Here is a 21,772-nt window from a genome sequence, read left to right as displayed (position 1 = left end):
GGTTTAAAGCGCTCATGTGGCCTGCCTTAGTTGCTTCTTTTGGGCTTGTTTTCCTAGACCTGGTTGCTTATTTCTCTCACAAAATCTGGCAACGCTGGACGTAGACTCTCCAGTCTCCAGTTCGAGTCCATGGTCGAGTCACAAGATTGAAAGACAGAAAGAAACAAACAAACACAGAAAGAGAGAGAACATGTGAGAAAGGGACGACAGAACACATTGATGTGGATAAAACATACGTGGTGGAGTGGTGTGTGGTGAGGATCATGGACGCTGCTGCTGTGATCGTGTTTGTTCTTATCTGCTGCTTCCAAACCAGCCCTGGTGAGTCAACCTGCTAACAATAAACACTATACACTTCATAATCACATCAATGTACCATGTATTGTATTGTGTGTGTGTGTGTGTGTGTGTGTGTGTGTGTGTGTGTGTGTGTGTGTGTGTGTGTGTGTGTGTGTGTGTGTGTGTGTGTGTGTGTGTGTGTGTGTGTGTGTGTGTGTGTGTGTAAAGGTCTGATTAATTTACATGTGTTTCTTCAGTGCAGTAAGAAAAGGTCCCCATTTTTATCATTTTCTGTCTCTGGGCTATTACTGTACATAGCATCTATATGACTATACAATAATAACATGGGCCTAAACAATATCTTTATTTAAATTGTAAATACAGAGTTTGTTTAGGCCCATGTTATTATTTTATAGTCATATAGATAGCTATGGTGTTTGGTGTGGATGGATGGACCATTAGCAGTTGAATCCTTAGTTTATGCATATGTGTATTTTTCTTATTTTATGGTAGAGGATGAAATGCTTGGGAAATGTAAGCAGCAAGAAAGTTGGTTATTATGCACATATATATTATTATAATATATATATATATATATATATATATATATATATATATATATATATATATATATTTATTATTATTATTATTATTATTATTATTATCGTCATCATTAGTGGGAAAAATATCCACCTGTGTCTAGTTGCAAACATGGGCCGTTAATATCATAATGGTATCAGAAGAAACTGGGATGACTGAGTCTGTGCTGTTATAATAATAGGTTTACAACTTGTGAGAAATTGAGTGGAAAATGTTTACTGTACCAGCCAGTCACTGTCACTGTGTGCAAGTTAATCTGCCTTGAGCATAACTTCCCTTTACAACAGTATCTACCCCCCCCCCCCCCCCCCCCCCCCCACCCCACCCCACCCTGTTGTCTCCCATGGAGGGAGCCATTTTCTACTTTCAGACAAAATTGTTCAGCACTGTTGTGGTCTTGTGGTTAGAGCAGGGGTCTTCAACAGGGTGTCCTCAGAGTTACTACAGGGGGGCCGCCAAATCTTTGTGTGATAGGGTTCTTTTTTACATGAACCACTTGAACACTAGCATCCCTATTTTGAGGGGAGCATTAGCCGTAAATAGCTGATCTACAAACTCACAAGCTTGTGAGCTCACAAGCTTGTACAGTAGATTGGCTATTTTCAGCAAAGATTTTTTTAATTGGGGGCGGCGTCAAGTGGTTAACTGTCTGAAAATACACATTCAGCACTACACGATGATAGTGTTGTCAAACAAGTCTAAGAAATCTTAATCTATGAAAAATTGCAACACAATTGTATACAACATGTAGTGGGGGTCCCTGCTTCATCTCTCTCTCAGCTAAGGGGTCCTTGGTCTGAAAAACGTTGAAGACCCCTGGATTCGAGTCTTCGCCCAACAGAGTGGCAGGTCAGGGGTTCACCGGCCGAGTCGTACCAAAGACTAGGGCAGGACCAAATATCGATATTATATCGATATGAGACTGGATATTGTCTGGGATTTTGGATTATTAACTATTGTTTCCCAGCAGCCCTATTAGTGTTTTTTTTTTGTATCTTTCTGCTCTTGTCTGTATGTGTGTTTCATGCCTACTGTGGTGCTGCTGTGACACCAGAATTTCCCTCAGGTTCAATACATTCTATCTGTGTTTACATAACATACTGAGCACACATGTTCTGCCGAACAAGATTCAAGACCAAGTCCCATCAGCGCCGCCTTTCCTGTCTGTCTCTCCTACACTGTCTCCCTAAGCTTTCCTACTGTTTGTCTCTCCTACACTGTCTCACTGTCCATCTCAGTAGATAATACAGGGGCTGGACTGTATTATTATTATTCAAGCATTTTTGATTGATTTAATACCCTACGCGCTATTGGTCGGTAAATGGGTAACATTAGTTACTGACTCACTCATGTTCACTTCGCTCATTCAGAGACCCATCGCAATTTGTATGAAAAAATACAAGAAAAACATGAAAACATAAGCCGTGAGTGCATGTGCGTGCGTGCACAGAATAGGGATGCTATAGGATTCACGCGGTCAAGTCTACTACTGTTTGTGGTATTTCTGCTTCATAGTATTATCAGACTGTACAGTATATGACACAGGAAAGAGATATGGAATGACATGATGCAACCACATTCAAATGGAGGTCAGTAGTAAAACATGTATGTTTCACCAGGGTGCTGCTTGTTATAGGGCTGTTTGTATTGTCACTGTACAGTAGAGACTGAGACTGTTTCGACAGTGTATAAAACGGGATATATTTGTCTCTCTGGTGCTTTCCCTTTAACCACAGTAGTGTGATATCAAATGAAGACATGTCAAACGTGGAGGTATTTGTTGAAATGTCATTATATAGAGTAAACATGACAATATGGAGAGACATGACGTTGACCTTTCAATCATGCTCATTGCTTAAGGTCTGTTGACAGTCTCATATTCTCTATTGATATACATATGTACACAAAATAAATGTTCACTCATTCAGAGACCCATTGCAGATGTTTAGATTATTTTCTCAAGCTTTTCTAAATTCATTCAATATCCTACACACTAGGCTGTGTATTGGTCTGTAAATAGGCGATGGGGTGCGAGAGTGTGGTCTAGCCAACACCAACTCGGGACTCCTGATTCGCTGCCCTCCACACTCTCCTATCTAGCATCAGGGTCTTGAGCTCTACTACAGTGTTAGCTAATCTGTCGCGTCGCAGTGCTTCTACGTAGGTGGTGCACTTCTTGCCTTTCCTGGCTTTGCCCTGGGTTGGCTCCCACAGTGTCAGTTTGCGTGCCACTAGTGCCTGACGTAGTGCCCTGCCAGCCTCATTCTTCTCTCTCTGACTTTGACTGTGACCCATGGTAGGTCCCCGTAGACTAGAGGATTTCTGATGTGGTCCTCCTCTTGAGGTGGCTGTTCGTAGCTTGACAGACATACAGTACGTACACATATGTTCACTCATTCAGAGACCCATTGCAGATGTCCGAATCTAAGCTCAATCTAAGCTTAACCTTTATTTTATCTTATTTATCTTTGCTTGGTTCTTGATGTTCTGCTAAGTTCTGCGCTGCCAAAGTTCTTATGATATAATTGTGTTCTTCTCTTATTCACCTACCGTGTATAACTTACTGCTGCTATGAACTGAATGTAAAGGTCAGTCTGTCTATCTAGTATCTATCTGTCATGAAATCATATCACTCAGCTCTTTGTTCAACTAAACGTCTTTAGGATTAGTTGTATTCAAAGTCCTGCTCTAACCCGTGTTGCCATTGGATACTGGATTAGGACACAATTGGCCAATTTGGGTCTGAAATTCTTTTAATGGATGCTAAGAGGAGATGTGATGCAATGCATGCACAAGTACTGGTACAGAATCATTAGTCCTTGCAGACGGTGTTAGACATTTTGGGAGGGTAAATGATCCCCCAGACATTTACATTTGAGGATGATTAAAATTACATCTTTATCATGAGTTAATATTTTATTATTAATTTGATTGATTTATATATTACCAAAAGATATCTGTTTTCAGGGGCTTTGTATGGGTTCAGGAGACATTCTTGCACTTTGGCTCTGTATATATTTTATGTTGCTGAACTCAGTGGTGTTTGTTTTTGTTGTTGCACATATTAGAAAAAGGTGTGCTCAGTAGAACACAAAATCTACCAGAATAGTGATGTAGACAAGACATATGTCTTTAACTAAACATGTCAGTTACATTTAGTGTTTTTTAACTAAACATGACAGTTACATGCACTGTAGTGTCTTTAACTGAACCATAATGCCCTAATAGCGATGCACGCATTGAAATTAATTCTTACATGCGTTTGATTAATCAACTAGCGACATTTTAATCTTTGTTTTTCCAGGTACTGCGGCCCCAATAGTAACAGAAGGTGGCCCTAAAACCACACAAGGTCCACAGACATATCCTACAACAATAGTTTCTCCTGGTGCCACAACAGCACTCTCTATCTCTACGTAGTTTTATTTTACATGCTGATCTGAAGTCCACATCTCCAGCTTGTAAATTGGACATACTGAGTTTAGTTTTTTTCATCAGACGACAGTTCAATCAGCTGTCATTGTTTTTGCCTTATGACTCACGAACCCTTGTGACAGTGGGTGTTAGTCACCCCTGTTTTGGGTGACTCAGTGTTGTGCATGAACATGTTGAGGGTTAGATTTGCTTGGGGGGGCTAATTGTTAGATTCCTAAATGTCAGACATTTATGCTAAAAGGTTAGCGCAAAAACAGTCTAGGGGTCTTGTTTCCGTTGTGTTTCATCCTTACTTCTGGTTAGACTGAATTGATTTGAAACAGAGATGTCTTAATTCATTTTGCAAATCAAATCGCAGTTAAGGAAACGGGGATGTCAGGCAAATTGTTCATTAATACCACTCATTAAAATAGAAATACTTATTTGAGTTTAACTATCTACCTACACATGTACCTACTACCTACAAGTATTAATATACTTCTTAAGTGAAAAACACTGGGACAGTACAAACACTAAAGCAAGCAAGCTAAACCAGTGGCTACAATGGCACTAAATGAAGTTGAAGAGAAGAATGATCAAAACCAAGGCATTTAATGGCTCTCATCGGATAAGTTGAATTTTTCTTCAGGCTGTCCTATATCTGATTTCTCTTCAGCCTAATCATTATTTATTGTCACATGACATCTTATCAGCTTGGCTGGTTGACTGTACCAGCCTACTGTTCAGGGATGCGTGTTGTGGAATGTATTTATTGTGTTTCTGGGCCTGATTGAGAAATACAGTTAGTCACACCTTCATACCTGAGTCCTGCTGGCATCGAGCTCAATGAACAAAGGCTGCAGCGAAGGAAGTTAAGAACACAGACTTAACAGGTCCAGAGACAGACAGACTGTGTTGTAGGACAGGACAGACTGCATGATATGAACACTTAGTGGTTGAAACAAAAAAACAACTGTGTACATCAGTGTTTCCCAAACAGTGTGCCGTGAGGCAGGTCTAGGTGCGCCTTGGGAGTTTGACTTATTGATGTGCCTTGGGGCTGGGCACAACTATTTTGAAAACTGGTGTACTGTAGATTACAATGTGACACATTGAAGTACTGTATTGGCCTACTGTAGGTGGACCTTACAGTTAGGTCTGAAACGATTGATATTTTCTTAGTGATAATCATATGGATTGATTTTTCAATTCATCGAATAAAGGAGATTTTTTATTTTTTATTTCACACATCAGCAAAACAACACTTTTTTTTCTTCCAATAATCGACTCAATCCTATTAGTCTGATTAACCACTCGAGCCTAGTCTCTTGTAGCCAGACAACTATTCCACAATCTCTGAACGCTATATGTGGAACTACACCTCCTGAAAGCCGAGAAAGGAAGCTGTCATCTGTTCCTCGTTTATGACGGAAGCATTTGAAAATGGTGTGAGGAAACTGTCTGGCTCGAGAGACTTAACTTAGGCCCCTTTTCTTTACTTTGTCATCAAGGCGTCACACAAAAATTGCGGGAAAGGCAATGCAAGTGGGCTTGTAGACTTGCTATTTTAGCAAAATAAAAATATATAAAAATCGATTATTTTATGAAATTAGATCCATTAATATAATTAATGAATTTGATTGGTTTGATTAACTGTTGCACCCTTCCTTACAGTACATGCTTAATACATGCTGCTGTAGACAAGTACAGCAGGTTGACTCCCAGAGTCAAAACCTCCATTTGGGATTAGAGGAGGTCGACTGTGAAAGACGGGGGTCTCGCTAAATGTTCAAAGCAAGGGGGGTTTGAACGTTTTGTTGCTGTGTGTGGACTTGTGTTGCGATTGAGAGGGATCATGATTAGAGAAAGACAGAGAGAGAGAGAGAGAGAGAGAAAGAGGAGAAATAGACTGAAGAAAACTTTTATAGCAGAGAGGGAAATATTGTGCAACCATGGGCTCTGTAGGTCCACTGAGAGCATCAGTGTGCACGCACACATGCACACACACACACACACACACACACACACACACACACACACACACACACACACACACACACACACACACACACACACACACACACCATGGCACTGCCTTTGACCTTTGTTATGTTTGGAAGATGAGCAGGAAATTGAAGAGGAACGTTTGTGAGCACAAGAACGATCAGGAACAGATGAGAGGTCTTCAGACCGTGTAGTCTGTAGGCTGCGTTGTTGTCAGCGTATCAAGGTGGTTCGGCTGCATTGAAAATAAACTATATCGTCACTCACTGTCTGGTTGTATCTTTTTTTGTATCCATATTTGCATGTTTTTTGCATGTTCCATGTTTTATCTGATTATCCATGACAAGATTACTGCCAACATAGTTGACATATCTGATGTGACGTGTTGTCACGGTAGATCTTGTTACACCTTTTAAAATTTTCCTGTGTTTGAGTTGGCATCCGATCAAGTTTTTTTGGGGCGCTCTCCACGTACTGTACATACACTTACATAAACATCTAGACACACACGTACCTTCAAACATACAAGTTTAGCCGGTCTTACATTTTTATCTCAGCTATTCTTAGATCAGATAGATATCATATGGTACTTAAATAACCATTGGTTCTTAAAATAACCATTGGTTCAATGCTTGATTTGTCTCAATGGCTCTGCAATGTGTCTCTGTTCTGCAAAGTGTCTCTCGGTGCAGAATACCTGGTATTTGAAGTGTGTCACTTCCTCTCTGTTGTTGTGATTGAAAGTGAACACACATCTGTTTTTTTTGTACCCCTTATTTAGTCAGAGAAAGTCAACTGAGATCATCAACTAATGCAGTTGAGTTGTGGGTTCCTTGCCTTGCTCAAGGGTACCTCAACCCAGAAGTTCAGGGATTCGATAAATAGGAGAAAAGTTATTTTAAGTGGCCAAATATTTTCGGCCAATGTTTTAAAATTTTAACCCATTAAGACCTGAGGCCGACTCTACAAATGCCTTCTAAATCAGTAGTTCTTAAACTTTTTCAATGCAAAGGCCCCCAAATTGATATAATTTGTATTTGGCCGCTAACCCCCAATTGTAAATGTTTTGTGCCAGCGACCCCCAGGAGAGAAATGTTGTGTTAAAAATGTCAACATTATTCAACATTTTTCAAAAATGTTCAAAAGTAGCAGATGTATATCTGCTATTTTTGAATAGCCAATGCTAAAATCTAAAATGACACGGATGCTTTCCCGGTTTTAACCGGTTAAACATCCATGAGAAATATGTGACACATTTATTCCTTTTATTTTCACAAATAACTTATGAACATAATGTGACATTCTATTCAGTCTGTTTAATTGTCTCATTTGCCAAAATTCTCACAGCGTTATAACAGAGTTGAGATGGTTTGTGATGTGCTTCAAATCACTGCTAGTGAAAGAATGTTAATAATGACTCCCATGTTGTTCTCTGTGCCTCCCTGTCCCAAATCTGTTGCAAATCCGGTTGTTGTTAAGACAACCAGGCAGCCTTGGATTGAGTCATCACAAATGTTCACTTAATGACCCTACACTGCCTGGTTCTCAGCTTTCCTACTGTCCCTCCTACACCGTCTCCCTCTCAGCTTTCCTACTGTGTGTCTGTCTCTCCTACACCAGTGGTTCTCAAACTTTTTCATGTCAAGGACCCCCAAAATGATATGTATTTGGCTGCGGACCCCCATCTCAAAAATATTTTGTGCCAGGGATGTTTTCCCCGAAAATAGCAGAATAGCAAATCTACAAGCTCATAGCGTGGCACTCTGTGACGCGCTATGAGCTTGTATATCTTCTATTTTTGAATAGCCAAAGTATAAAATATGTTTAAGTGGTTAAAATGATTGCGACGCTATATTAACTAATTTTGCTGGGAACCCCCCTGGTACTACTACTACTACTGGTAGGATGTTGGTTCTGATGATGTGTGTATTCTTGTGTACAGTCCAGGCAGACGGATCATCACAGGCAGAGCTTCCGGCGCCACACAATTTGACCATGCGGACCTTGAACACCCAGTACATTCTGCTGTGGGACTGGGACCAACCCCCTGCTGCTGGGAACCACCCAGTGACTTTCACCACACAGTACATAGCGTAAGTTCCACTATTACTACTGCTGCTGCTAATTATACTACAACCTACACACTACTGCCATTACTACAACTAACTACTACTACTACAACTGCTACTGTGGGCACTGCTACTTAACTACCTGTTGTTACAGTACTACCAGACCCATAGAGAGAGTTACAACACGCTTTGATCTTTCCAAAAAAGCGGGCCGATATGGGCTATAGTTCCAAACATTGGAACTTCCTCATTGAGATAGACAGAGCATTTCCGCATTCCATTCTTATGATCCATTCTTATGACGCTAGTGTTGCCACTTTCATATTATATCACGCTGGTTACTACTAACTGTACTGCAGCTGCTCAAAGTGAGTAGTAGAGCAGTTAGTAGAGCAATTATTTGTACCCACTTTTTCCTCCCAATTTAGTCGTTAGGAATTAATTCCTCCCCACATATTTCTGTGTTGCCATCGCTGTTATACTGTACCGGCTCACCTGACAGTGAGGAGCCCCCACTGGGAGGATTTAGCCCCACCGCCCTACTCTTCCTGTTCAACACCCCCCACTGACAGCCACCTACCAGCCCATGGGAGTAGTTGCAGTGATAAAGCCTCAGCACCTGGTTTCCCTACCCCGAACACGAAGTATTGTGTTCGTAATAGACACTCGGCCAAACTGATCCACCGCGGTGGATTCAAACCCTAGACTCTGTAGTAGATATGGTCTACTGTTGGCAGCACTATTCCACTAACGCTAGTGTTGAGGTGTTGTTGGAGCAGCGTTTAGACAGCTGTTGTTTAAAACCTTAAATAGAGTAATCAATCAGAGTATTAAAATCAATTGAGGTTAAAAATGACCACTTGACCCCAATTGATAAGACGATTAACAATCTGGTAATTAACTTATGTTTTTCTTCCCAACTCCAGGAAGTACAAGTTGCAGAGGAAGAAGAAGGACTGGACAACCGTGTGTGACAGAACACCAGACACCCACTGTGACCTGACCCAGTCAGAACTCCACTATCTGGGCATCTTTGTCCTCCGAGTCAGAACCAACCAGGGCAAGACCCACTCCACATGGACCCTCAGAGAGTTCTGTCCTGATAAAGAGGGTGAGAGAGCGAGAGAGAGACAGAGAAAGAGGGAAAGGGAAAGAGAGTAGGAGAGGGAAAGGGAGTAGGAAAGAGAAAGGGAAAGAGATTAGGAGAGGGAAAGAGGAATTCATTCAACCTTTATTTAATATTCTCGGAGAGATCAATTGAGGGAGACCCTCATTTACAATGATGCCGAGATTACATACATATAATTAACATAAGAGTAACAAGAAAAAACTATAAAGTTGACACAAACAGTTAAAACAATTGCATGTTAACATCAATCATCAATCAGAATGAGAGGGTGGAGATTGGAGCCCGACTGATATACCGGTTTGGTCCATATTTCTAGTTCCTACTTCCTCGGTTATATTATGAAAATGTATATTTTTTTAATTATCGATTAAATCGATTACTTTGATTAACTGTTGCACCCTTATAAAGATGCAAGAATTGGAGTGATAGGATCCACTTTCTTGGTATTAGTGAGCACTCCAGCTGCAGTGTTGTGAGAGGATGGGAGAGAGTGGGAGAGGATGGAGAGAGGAGTGGAATCCTGAGCAGTCTGGTTGCTATGTGAACAGGACTCCTGGGAAGGCAGCGTCTCTCTCTCTCTCTCTCTCTCTCTCATAGAAAATAGTAGATGGACAAGCTCAGAACGTGTCACATTGCGATATGTTGTTAGCTTGTAAATATATTTTAAGTATTTTTCTAAATTGATTATTTTATTCAAATCAATATTTTTTATAATTGATTACACTGATTAGATTGATTAACTGTTACACTCTCTCTCTGTCTCTCTCTCTCATATATTGGTGTCAACTGAGTGTCAATGCAATTGAAGCCGGACAGAATTCGACACCATTCCACTTTTATTGTTCACCAAATAAGAGAGGGCACAGATGTTGCTGTGTAATGTCAAATTAATATCCCATATGTGCAGACTTTGTGATTCTGAAACCCTTCCAACAACTGTTCTCCCCAGCAGACCCAAACACACATTCCAAATTCCAATGACTTAAACACAGAGAGGAGAAACATGAAGTGGTTTGTTTTTAATGTAGGATTTGAATATATTAAAAAATAGATTTTTAATGTGCAGCAGATAACAGCTGGTTGAGGTTGAAACAATAAGCAACACACAATAACATAATTAAATCACAGTTAACTGCCATTATCTCAAATTGCCTGGGATAAGTTCTAATTTGTGCAGGTAGCTTGAAGCCCCTCTGGGAATGGCAGAGTGTTTGTCAATCAAAACGTGCTTTTATGGAATAAATAACTAAGTTGTACAGTTAGTGTGTTAGTGTGATTGTATTTTGTTATTGATAAGCAGTTATTGATAGGTCTCCTCCATAGCCATAGGCCTCCACCATAACCTCATGTAAACTGTACAATAGGAAAGCATGTACGTAAGTAAGCCACTCGTCAGATGGCTGTTTTGTGGTAGGTGTGCAAGAGGTTGTGGAGAAGTGTGTGTTTGTTTTAAATGTTAGACGTCCGTTATTTTCACATGGATACATCTGTCTGTGTGCAAGGGGCTTTAATCTGAACAGAAACATGAAAACTTCGAACTCGGAAGGTCTTGTTACTTAAGTTCCAGCCAAGTCATGTAGAATTGTTTTTCCTCTTTTTCTATAATAATAATAATAATAATAATAATAATAATAATAATAATAATAATAAATTATAATAATGTCTATCCTCCCAGCTGCTGTGGGCCCTCCATCCAGAGTAGATGTGTCTCCTGCTGGCTATCTGTTGGATGTATCCATCTCTGACCCTCTGACCACTACCAACACCTCCATGAGAGGCAAAGTGCCCATGATGTACTACCGCATCATCTACTGGGAACGCTCCCAAAATGCACAGGTACCACATCATTACTGGGAGCTCTCCCAGTATGCACTGGTACCACATCAAGTATCTGGGAACGATCACACCGTCGCAAAATAAATATGGTTTTCAACGCAAGGCACAGAGTTGCAATGCTCCTTCCTGTTTGATGCCAGTTGATGTAGCAGGAATGGTGGGACAAACAACAAGTTTGATTTTGAACTCAAGACTCAACGCCTGCTTGAATCCATCCGACCCGCGATTCATTATTCGATCACCCTTAATATCACCCTAAACAACAACATTTTGCACAACCTTCTTCAGTCGAAGAGCCATTAACCACTTAAATCATAGTTGACCAGGGTCCCCCAGTGGTCTATACTAGGCCCCCAACTTGTTCCCACTACACCAAAATATATGAGTGTACAGACATTAGTTCACACTGTATTAAATAACAGTTTGAGGTATACTGCCAGCCTAACATTAACACCTAAATCCTCAGTGAGAGATTGCTCCTCATCAATTTACAATTAATTTTACAGCCTATTTGTGTCCATAGACTCAGCTGATTGATTGCACACCTCATGTCATTATTAGGTGTTGGTATAATAAAACCTACCTATCTAATGTCTACATTTGTTTTGCTCTGTGTAGTTAAAAAATAGATCACATATTTATGAGACATAGAAAGCAGAAGTCACATTTGTTTTGGTTCCTCAACATTACTTATTTATGTCGCATACCGAAAATAACCGATCTACAAGTTACTAATGTTAAGTAACGTTCAACCGGACACCAGTGTCTAAATGAGTAGGGAGACCACCTCCAACCACTGCAGATGTACCAAGTTATGACACAGTGGTCCGCTGGCCTTGCGGTCCGGGCACCTAGCCTTCAAACCTTTGCTGGGTGTCACTCCCCGTCCCTCTCCCCATTTCCTGTCAACCTACTATACTTAGTAAAACAGAAAAAGTCAATAAAGATGTACCAAGTTATATTACATTAACATACTATTTCATACAAATTGGTTAAAAATACATAACATTCATTCAAATAAGTTCTGGATTTCAGCTTTACCCTTCACTTTAATCACTATTGTCAGTTGCAGAGTCAAAATTAAATCTGATTCCCTCAAAGCCAGTGGAATGTCATTTCTATTGAAGAACTGGGCCAAATGTTAAGTTAAAGGGCAAACTAAGAGCTCCATTTCCGGGAAGGGATGCAGGGGTTGAAACCCCCCTGAAGAGAGACTTAACAGGAAGTCTTTGTGGTTTTACTGCTGCCTCAAAACAAAAAAACACCAAAAACTTTGTCCTGTATACACTTCCTCTATTCTGATGCTCTCCCTGAACACCTGCTCCCAAATAACACCTGGAGACCCCCCCCCCCCACACACACACACACACACACACACACACACACACACACACACACACACACACACACACACACACACACACACACACACACACACACTCATCACACGCACGCATGCACACACTTTGTTGTTTTTGTGACTCTGCTCCTGTAGTCACAGGTATGGCAAGTACAGTACATCATAAAACAAATAATTCTGGAATTACTACTGTATGGTAAACACAGCAGCCTATATGTCTGTAAAATGTAGCCAATTCCAGGGCTAGTTTGCATTGTTTGTTACATCATCATACAGGTACTTAACTTTTATATAGTTAAACCCGTCAAATCTGTAAAGTAACATATCCTGTTAATTACTTTCTTCACTGTTTGGAGATACTCTGTTTATTTGCTTATTTGCTTCAGTAAATGTCTGTACTACCTATGAGTATGTAAAAGAACAAAAACGAATAAACAAAACGTTTAAAAAAAAAAAAAGTCTGTAAAGTAACATGCCATATATATATATATATAGATGTTTTTTTTTTTTTCTGTTTTAATTTCTTCATTGTTTCCACCCAGTGTTAGCCCATTCATTGAATGTATTTATCACCACTCACCAGACATATCGCTAGGCACAGATCTCTGATCGTCTGGCTAAAGTCTCAAAAGACAAGACATGTTCTCTTAACAAGAAGACCCTAACCGTGCCCCCTGTCCCCTGTCTGTGTACTGTAGGACCTGCAGCCCCAGATGGTGAACAGCAGTGTCAACCTGGTCACTCTGCCAGACCTGCAGTCCTGGACCTGGTACTGTGTGAGCGTCCAGACTCGCTACGACTATTACCGCAAGAGCAGCAGCTTCACCGCGCCACACTGCATGCAGACACAAGGTTCACAGCTTCATATTATTGCGTTAGCAGTTATTACGCTGTAATTTAAACCGGCCACATTTCAACCTGGCTTTATTAGAACCTTCACAGTAAAAATCCTCAGTGTTAGAAGATCCACTTAACTCTTGAGACGAGAGTGTACACATTTTATCATTTGCATTTAATATTTACTGGATTGGTCTGTTCCCAAAATAAGTTACCTGCAAGAGTTTTGCTTATGCTGATAATTATACTTGAACATTTTGTTTTACGCTGTGTAGTCTCACGTACTGTAGTCCTGACGATCAGAGATCTCCTCCTATGATACGTCTGGTGACATCCAACGAATTGGCTAAAACTGTGTGGAACAGTGGCGTGCACAGACATTTTGAGGGGCAGGTGCTCAAGTAAATTATACTTTTTTTTGTTTACTTGGTCTGCTCTTTTTCCCCTCTACACCTATACCTCTTTGCCAAAAAGAGCCGATCTACAAGCCCACAACGAGGATGCTAGTTTTGAGTGGTTATGGTAAAAAGAAAAAATTCAAAAGGGCACTTCTGGTCAAGAGGGCAAAGGGCAGGTGCTCTAGCACCACCTACAGTAGAGTCTATCTGTGCACGTCCCTGTGGAACCACAATGCAAAGACTTCAGGGGAGAACCTTTATATCGGACGGTATCTGGATTGGTTTTCAAAGAAGTGGGCATGGGTTTGTTAACGCTGGTTTTCTCCAGCGACCCAACCCAAGTCCATTCATGAATTTAGATGTCAACACATGTATCAATAGGTGGAGATCTCTGATAGACTGGCTGATAGACTGTGTGTATAAATATGCATGCGTGTGTGTGTGTCTCCAGGTAAGACTCCACTGTGGCAGATCGTGCTAGCTTTCCTGGCATCCATGGCAGGGTTTTTCCTGGTGGCTCTGGTGTCTCTGTATATCTTCTTTAAGTGCTACCGTGTTGTGAAGCACACGTTCTACCCGTCCATCCAGCTCCCCGCACACTTCCAGGAGGTAGGAGACCATGCTTACATTATCCACATACAGTTCAATGCCTGCATTCAGCCTGCTATGCTGCCATACGTTGTGCATTAAACTTTTTTTTTTAAAGGGGCTACACCATGAATTTAAAAAAAATATATTATATATAAATATTGCCCCCTAATACGTTTTAAACAGGTTGTAAGCCTAAAAAACATCCAGATATTTTTTCTCACAATCTGACTGTCTGTCATTCCAAGCTTTTTCAGCTGCAATACCAAAACGTCCTATTGGGCAGGGGGGAGCTACTGAGCAATTCTGTCTGGCCATCGTCAATGCAAAATCAGTGCAAGTGACATCACTTGCACAGCCATTCTGCAATGGCCTGTTCAGACACGCCCATTCAGGAAATCCATGAAATGAGCATGAATGACTGAATGTTAAAAAAAAATATTTTTTTGGGTACAAGAGACACTGGGGAGCCCAAAAAATACTAAAAACGTTAAAAAAAATTAAATTCATGGTGTAGCCCCTTTAAGTCAGACTGTTCCATTAAGAATTATATAGCACTCATCTGCTCAGAAATCTTTAAGCGTTGCATAAATAAGAGACTGTAGTAAATGAAAATACTGTATATAATACAATAACAAAATATGACAAGAATAAAAAGGGAGGAACGACACTGTGATGGCTGCAGTAATTCTCTTTGTTGACTAAGATGTTAATCTGTCTTTCTGTTGCATTTTCTCTCTCTCTCTCTCTCTCGTGTTCTTCTTTCTTTCAGTATCTTTATGACTCCTCCCCCGGCTCTGACGTGCCCCACCTCCTCACCCCAGAGTCTGAGGCAGAGCTGGTCTATGATAGGGTGAGCATCTGTCCGGAGGCGGTGCTTCTGGAGATCCATGACCCTCCCCGCTGTGAGACCCCTGCTTCCATGGCCCTGGAGCCAGACAGCAGGTCAGTTTCTCAACCACCGGGTCGGAACCCGACAGGCCACCTGTGTAATGTTCAGACTGGGTCACAGTCAAGGAGAATGGAGTTATTGATGTAATGAAACCGGTATTCTGTATGTTACGTTTAATGTGGAAAACCAGGAAATCCGTAGATTGACCATTAAATGTTTACTTTTCCAGTGGGGTGGAAAATGTATTAATTCCTGGTTTGATGTGCACATCATGACCATCTTGAACAGGCAAAGCTGTTAGGGGTTGTGTCTCACTCAGGGACACATAAGGACACGTAGACTGAGCGACGGTCTCTCTACACGCGCAGCAATGGCTGCCCCTAATTTAACATCCTGTGGGAAATGTACACAGCTTTTGGATCAATCTAAGCAAGTGGTAACACTAGTCCTCTATACTTTAGATATGAAAAGACAAAACGTACATACTGTAGGTGTTAAAATTCTGTGTGCGGCAGTAAAGAGTTCTCGTGTGATCCATGTTTTTTGGGGGGGGATTTAAGTGGTTAACTGTCTGAAATTACATATTAACATGAATCCACACTACACGATGATAGTGTTGTCAAACAAGTCTATGAAAAAGTTTAATCTGCAACACAATTTTATACAATGTGTAGTGGGGGTCCCTGCTTCATCTCTCTCTCAGCTAAGGGGTCCTTGGCCTGAACAACGTTGAAGAACCCCTGCACTAGAGCATTCTCAGACTGTGATTTGTTTTTGTCCAGTGGGAGACACAGCCGCCAGGGCAGCGGAGGCAGCAAGGACTCTGGAGTCTATTCCACAGAGGGCGGCTCTGGACCGCGGCAGCCATGCAGCACTCAATCGTCTGCGGGCCTGGAGGGCTCGTGGCAGGGCCCCTGTTCCCTGGAGCAGGTTAAGATGGAAGCTATGGGGCCCGAGCCCAGGGGCAAGCGCGTCGCCATGGAAGACGAAGGTGTGATGGACATATATGTCTGAAGGGATGGATGGATTGTGTGAGAAGAAAGGATGGAGAGACCAAAGAAAAGAGGAGGTATTTGGGGACTCTCTGAGGGTCTTGGCACAGCTGAGTACGTTCAGCTTTTCAAGTATGAATTGTCTGTGGTACGGAAGTATGAACACAGACTTCTAAAATGTGCACTGAAGCAGGATGGATGCAGGCTCTCTCTGTACACAGTAAGATCCTCAGGGGCGTAAATTCACAAAACGATTGTGTGGCTTTTGCGGCCACTAAACCTGTCCAAATGAGACAAAAACAAACTCAAAGTACCCACAAGTGTTGAAATTAGGGCTGGGCTTTATTATTGATATCATGATAGACTAGATATCATCTGGAATGTTAGTATCATTATATCATGATATGTCATTCATAAGTGTTGTCTTTTGCTGGTTTTAATCACTTAAGCTACACTTAAGTTACACTTTCAAAAATCTTCAAAATATTTCAAAAATTGTAAAAATAGCCAATCAAAAAGCTGAGCTTTATGATATTATTGTTACAATATTAATGTCACAATATCGATATTGAGGTATTGGTTTAAAAATGTTGTGATATTTGATTTTCACAATATCGCCCAGCCCGAGGTGAATGCACCCCTAACTGCACTGTCAAGAAAATAGTGTCCCGGTGCTATTTGCAATTGCATTGGGGATGCGAAAATGTATGGGCGCTTGTACTGTGACATTATTAGCACAATATCGTTTGTTAATCGGACGGGGGTAGATAGCAGTGGAAGTGATGCGTAACTCATGGTGCTATCTGTGACCGCAGTCCATTCTTTGTGAATTCACTCAATTAAGGGTCCAGAGTTAAGGGTCCATTTGGGCACATGTTTAAGTTAACACTGAGGATTTTACAGAGTACCATCCTGTTGTGCATTTTCCTTCACCATCTGTCTTACAGTCGTGTGGCTGTGCCTTGCCTAGAGTAACTGCTCTGACTGAGAGAGAACTTACGGTCAGCTACAGCCCAGTAAATGTTACTGGAATAACCTCTGAATAATTTAGCTGTGGTTTATCCAGAGGGGCCTTAGGTCCAAAAAGGCCTTATTGTCCAGTGTCCACAGATAACAAACAGAGTGCTGTTGAGGCCGTGCCTCACGACCTCCTCCTAATACCTGTCAGTTTGACTAAGTAAGTCCATGTTATTTCACAGACGTGTGTGAATATTAACATGACAGTTTATGGCCGATGGAAGGAGGTGCTCCTCCCAAGACAATTATGATTATGGTTTGATTTTCCTTCATCAATGATCTTAAATCACGTGGATAGGGTGGGTTGAGCCCTGCTGTTCCATGTCTGCTATGCGCGTCTGTCAATTTTGTTTTGTTATTTCTTCAGGCTTTTCTTGCCTTTATTGATCGTTACAGTGTAGAGAGAAACAGGGAGAGAGTCGGGGTGGGACATGCTCTGGCTCGGGAATTGAACTTCGCTGTCAGACATCGCGGCCTACAGTATGTGGTAGGCGCCTTAACCACTCTATATGAACATGTAACGTGTTGTGCTTTAGGCAGTGCTGGTCATTGTCAACCAATGAAATGAAACTGTGGTTCTGTGCTTGTTTGTGTCTTTTCGTTTGTCTAGGGTTCCCAGACTTCCCACCAAAAAAGACAAACTATGAGGATCTTGATGCAGTTTTCCGTTAATGGAAAAGTCTGACAAAATAGTCCAAAATGTCCTGGAAAATACATATTTTTTCTTATGTGTTTAGGTAAGGTCATATTAGGCTTTTGTGGGGTAATTATAGGCAGAAATCAGTCGCATCATTTTAAAACGACACAAATACATGTCTTGAACTCCACTGTATCTTGAAGCCAGTAAGGCTTCTTTTTTACATTGTTGCGTCGTGTTGGTCCCTCTCGATAAGGACACAAACACAATCTGTAATTAAAGAGACTAAATCAAGTGTTTAGTATTTTGATGGCAACTGAGTGAAAACAGGAGCATTTTAAAATGACCTTCCTTTTACTGGTCAGTGATAATGGTCTCAGGTCTCAACTCAGTATCTTCTAAACCAGTGTTTCCCGAGCATGGGATTGTTTTTATGGGTCGCGAATTAAATATCCCTTTTCCCCCCGTTTCCTACATTAAAACAAATATATATTTCAAAAGCTTTTCAAAAAAATTAAAAGAAATCTTAATGTTCATAAATTAAAAGAAAAATCTAACATTTTTCAAAATAATTTCATAAATTAATAGAAAATCAAAGAAATTCCATACATTTTTAAATATATTAGTTGTGAAAATAGCAGATCTACAAGCTCACGTTGTGAGCTTGTCGATCGGATATTTTCACTAGTTCAGGTCACGAGGAGAATTTCTCTTTTGGGTCCCGAACTAAAAGGTTTTAGGACCCCTGTTCTAAATCATCCAAAACATACTTTATGCTTTGTGTATACTTTTATACAGAATAATAATGATAATTGTGGATTACATAAAATGTCCTGGTAAAACTGCGTATTGAACAGTGTGGGAGTATGTGTCTATAACATGATCCAGTTCCAGTTCAAACTGGTCAGAGGTCAGTGAACTTTATTAGTGACATTACAGAAACATTACAGCTTCAGTGAAAGTGTCAGTTTCAGTCCTGCACGTGACTGTCTGCACTGTAAAATCCTTAGTTTTAATTTAACTCTGAGACTACGGGTCCATTTGGTTCCAATTGTACACTAATATGGAAGTTACAGACCTGCAAGGGTCCATTTGGTTCCATTTGTACATGCTTTAAGTTCAATTAAAACTGAGGAGTTTATTACAGTATGTACCTGCTCCGTTTTGTTTGACTTAACAAAAGCCAATATTAGCGTGTGTATGCGTGCATACTGTACGTGTGTGCGTGCATGCGTGCGATTGCGTCCAAAACAAAAACGTATGGAGTTGAAGAGGCCTAATGTTCATAGAGTGGTTGCCCATGGTTACAAGGGAACATGCTGCCATGTCAGTTAGAGCTACCGTCCCTCCATTGCCAAATCAACGTCCAGATTCCTAGGCTGTCGCTATGGTAACCACCGTCCCCACGTTTCAGATGAAAGATTTTATTAGAAATTCTTGCCACAGGTGAACAAAGAAAACAGAATCTACACATTTTCATGAGGATGTAAAGGGAATTTCTGTTAATTTCCTGTATTGTTCATGTACAGTATGTGTGTTTGAGTCTGTTATGTGTCCGTTTTTGATTTACAGTAAACTAAACAAATATATAACAGTAAACAGGCAAAAAAGTAAAAAGGCAAAAACATGCAGTAAAGAGCCTCCGGTCGGATTCGGACTAGGTTAGCTGCCAGAAGGACTATTGCCTTATACAGTATATGTGGTATGTCAGTCACAGTAGGGTCCGGGGCGGGGGGCACCCAGCAAAATTAGTCAATATAGCATAAAAATCAGTTCAACCACTTTTAGCCGATTTTATACTTTGGCTATTCGACAATAGACAATCTACAAGCTCACAATGCATCACAACCATACAACACATTGTGAGCTTGTAGATCTTGTGAAATTTATAACACAAATCTCCCCGGGTCCCTGGTACAAAATCTTTTCAGATGGGGGTCCTCGGCCAGATACATATCATTTTGGTTCCTTGACATGAAAATGTTTGAAAACCACTGTGGTATGTCCTCTTACCCGTTGAGCCCCTGTTATGTGTGTCTTTGAATATATTTTTATTCTTATTTTATTCATACATTTATGATTCTTATAGAATCTTAAAAAAACAGTTCCATTTCTGTTTTACTTTATAGTTTTATTGTAGTTTCTATGGTTGTCAGAGGTGTTGGTTGTTGTTGTTGAATGACTGTTCATCTCTTAAAGAAGAAAATAACTGAATCGATGGTTTCATTGGGCTCATTCAACCTGCTGGTCGTCCTTCTTGTCGTTTGTCAACTTTTTAAGGGCATCGACTCTGAAGTCAGGACACAACATATGTATGTTATAGACTAATGGTCTCACTTGTACAGTTCATTCAAATATCCATTCATCTGCTCAAGCTTTATGACATGCAAATATTTACTGCGTTTCTCCACGAAGCTGCAAGTCTAAAGGTCATGATAGACACACAACATGTTGAGGTGATAAAGGCAGCTTGGGAAGAACACTTAACTGAGACGGCTTTTTCTTAACTGGCACGACACGATACGTAACCGTGTATAAATCAGTCATTATTTTGGCAAAGACAACAAGCAAATTGATGTTTGACATTGACGGTGACATGGTCGGTGGCGATGGCACTTTATCTTGTGCTGATTGGTCAGCTCCTGCCTTATCAGACTTTAATCACTCCCCTCACCCAGGGCAAATAAAGGCTGGGTACTGTATGTGATCAGTTACAAATGTGATTATCACCCAGGCATCACCCAACCATCATTGCCTGAGATTGGATAATGTGTTTGGTGGCTGAGTTTCATTCATGTTTAATGTTGTGTCACTTAAGTGACAAGGTCACCCGCGGTAAAAGTAATTCTTCTGTATAACCCCTAGGGAATGATGGTCTAAATGTTAATACTGAATCCTTACCATCTTTGTCAAACATTCATAATTTAACATAGGTACAACATTTATTTACAGCTTCAATCCAAACTCAACATTATGTGCAGTATGTGTTTGTTTTCAACCCGTATTAATGGAACCCTAATCTGCCTTGCCTCAATACGTTGCCAGTCTTTCATGGCATGGTGCCAGTCTTTCATGGCCTGGTGTCCAGTGAATCTGTATATACGTTTACTGTGAAGACTGGTGTACTGGTGAAGTGAATGCTGTTGGTCCTAAAGCTGCTTATAGAACCATGTTAATGGACAATCATTCATATTAAAGAAATATCTAACAAATACTATATATGTTGTCAAAGTGCTTCATTTTACTGAATGTGGATTAACTAGATTCAATTGTAGAGCATTACAGTCATAGACAAGGAGTCTAAGTTGATACTTAAATCATAAATAACATGTTTTATTGTATTTATCATTATTAGGGCTGCAACACTTTTTCTTTTTGATTATTCTATCGATTAATTTTGCAATTAATCAAATCAAGAACAGTTTTTATATCAAGAAATCATCTTTTATAATCAACAATTAGTCTGATGAACCACTTAAGCACTATTTTTCACTATTTTAGTACAACAAACTATAAGCTTAATCACGTCGCAATAAGACACATGATTGTGTAGATCTGTCATTTTTGCAATGTTTAAATGTCACGTATGTAAGTAAAAAGAATAATATAATTGAATAAATTCATTGGTTTGATTATCAGGTTGCACCCCTTATTGTTATTATTACATAAACATGCTGTAAGCGTAATATGGTGTCTTATAAACCCATGAGGGTTGGGCAC

General features: G+C 40.4%; 1 protein-coding gene across 1 annotated transcript; it reads left to right on the top strand.

The window, feature by feature from the left end:
• Nucleotides 1-115: 115 nt before the first annotated feature.
• Nucleotides 116-21,263, top strand: LOC311063972 (interferon alpha/beta receptor 1b-like). Its single transcript, XM_084083625.1, has 8 exons — nt 116-321; nt 8,240-8,390; nt 9,293-9,477; nt 11,171-11,331; nt 13,390-13,543; nt 14,378-14,535; nt 15,287-15,459; nt 16,189-21,263. The coding sequence occupies exons 1-8, from the start codon at nt 264-266 to the stop codon at nt 16,418-16,420; spliced, it is 1,272 nt and encodes a 423-aa protein (XP_083939751.1). The 5' UTR covers nt 116-263; the 3' UTR covers nt 16,421-21,263.
• Nucleotides 21,264-21,772: the final 509 nt, after the last annotated feature.

Source organism: Gymnoscopelus microlampas (genome assembly GCF_963454915.1).
Source record: "Gymnoscopelus microlampas genome assembly, chromosome: 17".
NCBI lineage: Eukaryota > Metazoa > Chordata > Actinopteri > Myctophiformes > Myctophidae > Gymnoscopelus > Gymnoscopelus microlampas.
This window is presented reverse-complemented; position numbering and strand designations above follow the sequence as displayed.

Excerpts from the sequence above, each read along its gene's own strand:
- LOC311063972 (XM_084083625.1), top strand. The coding sequence starts at position 264 with ATGGACGCTGCTGCTGTGATCGTGTTTGTTCTTATCTGCTGCTTCCAA. Across the intron at positions 11,332-13,389 it reads AACGCTCCCAAAATGCACAG|GACCTGCAGCCCCAGATGGT; the intron begins GTACCACATCAT and ends TGTGTACTGTAG. Across the intron at positions 13,544-14,377 it reads ACACTGCATGCAGACACAAG|GTAAGACTCCACTGTGGCAG; the intron begins GTTCACAGCTTC and ends GTGTGTCTCCAG.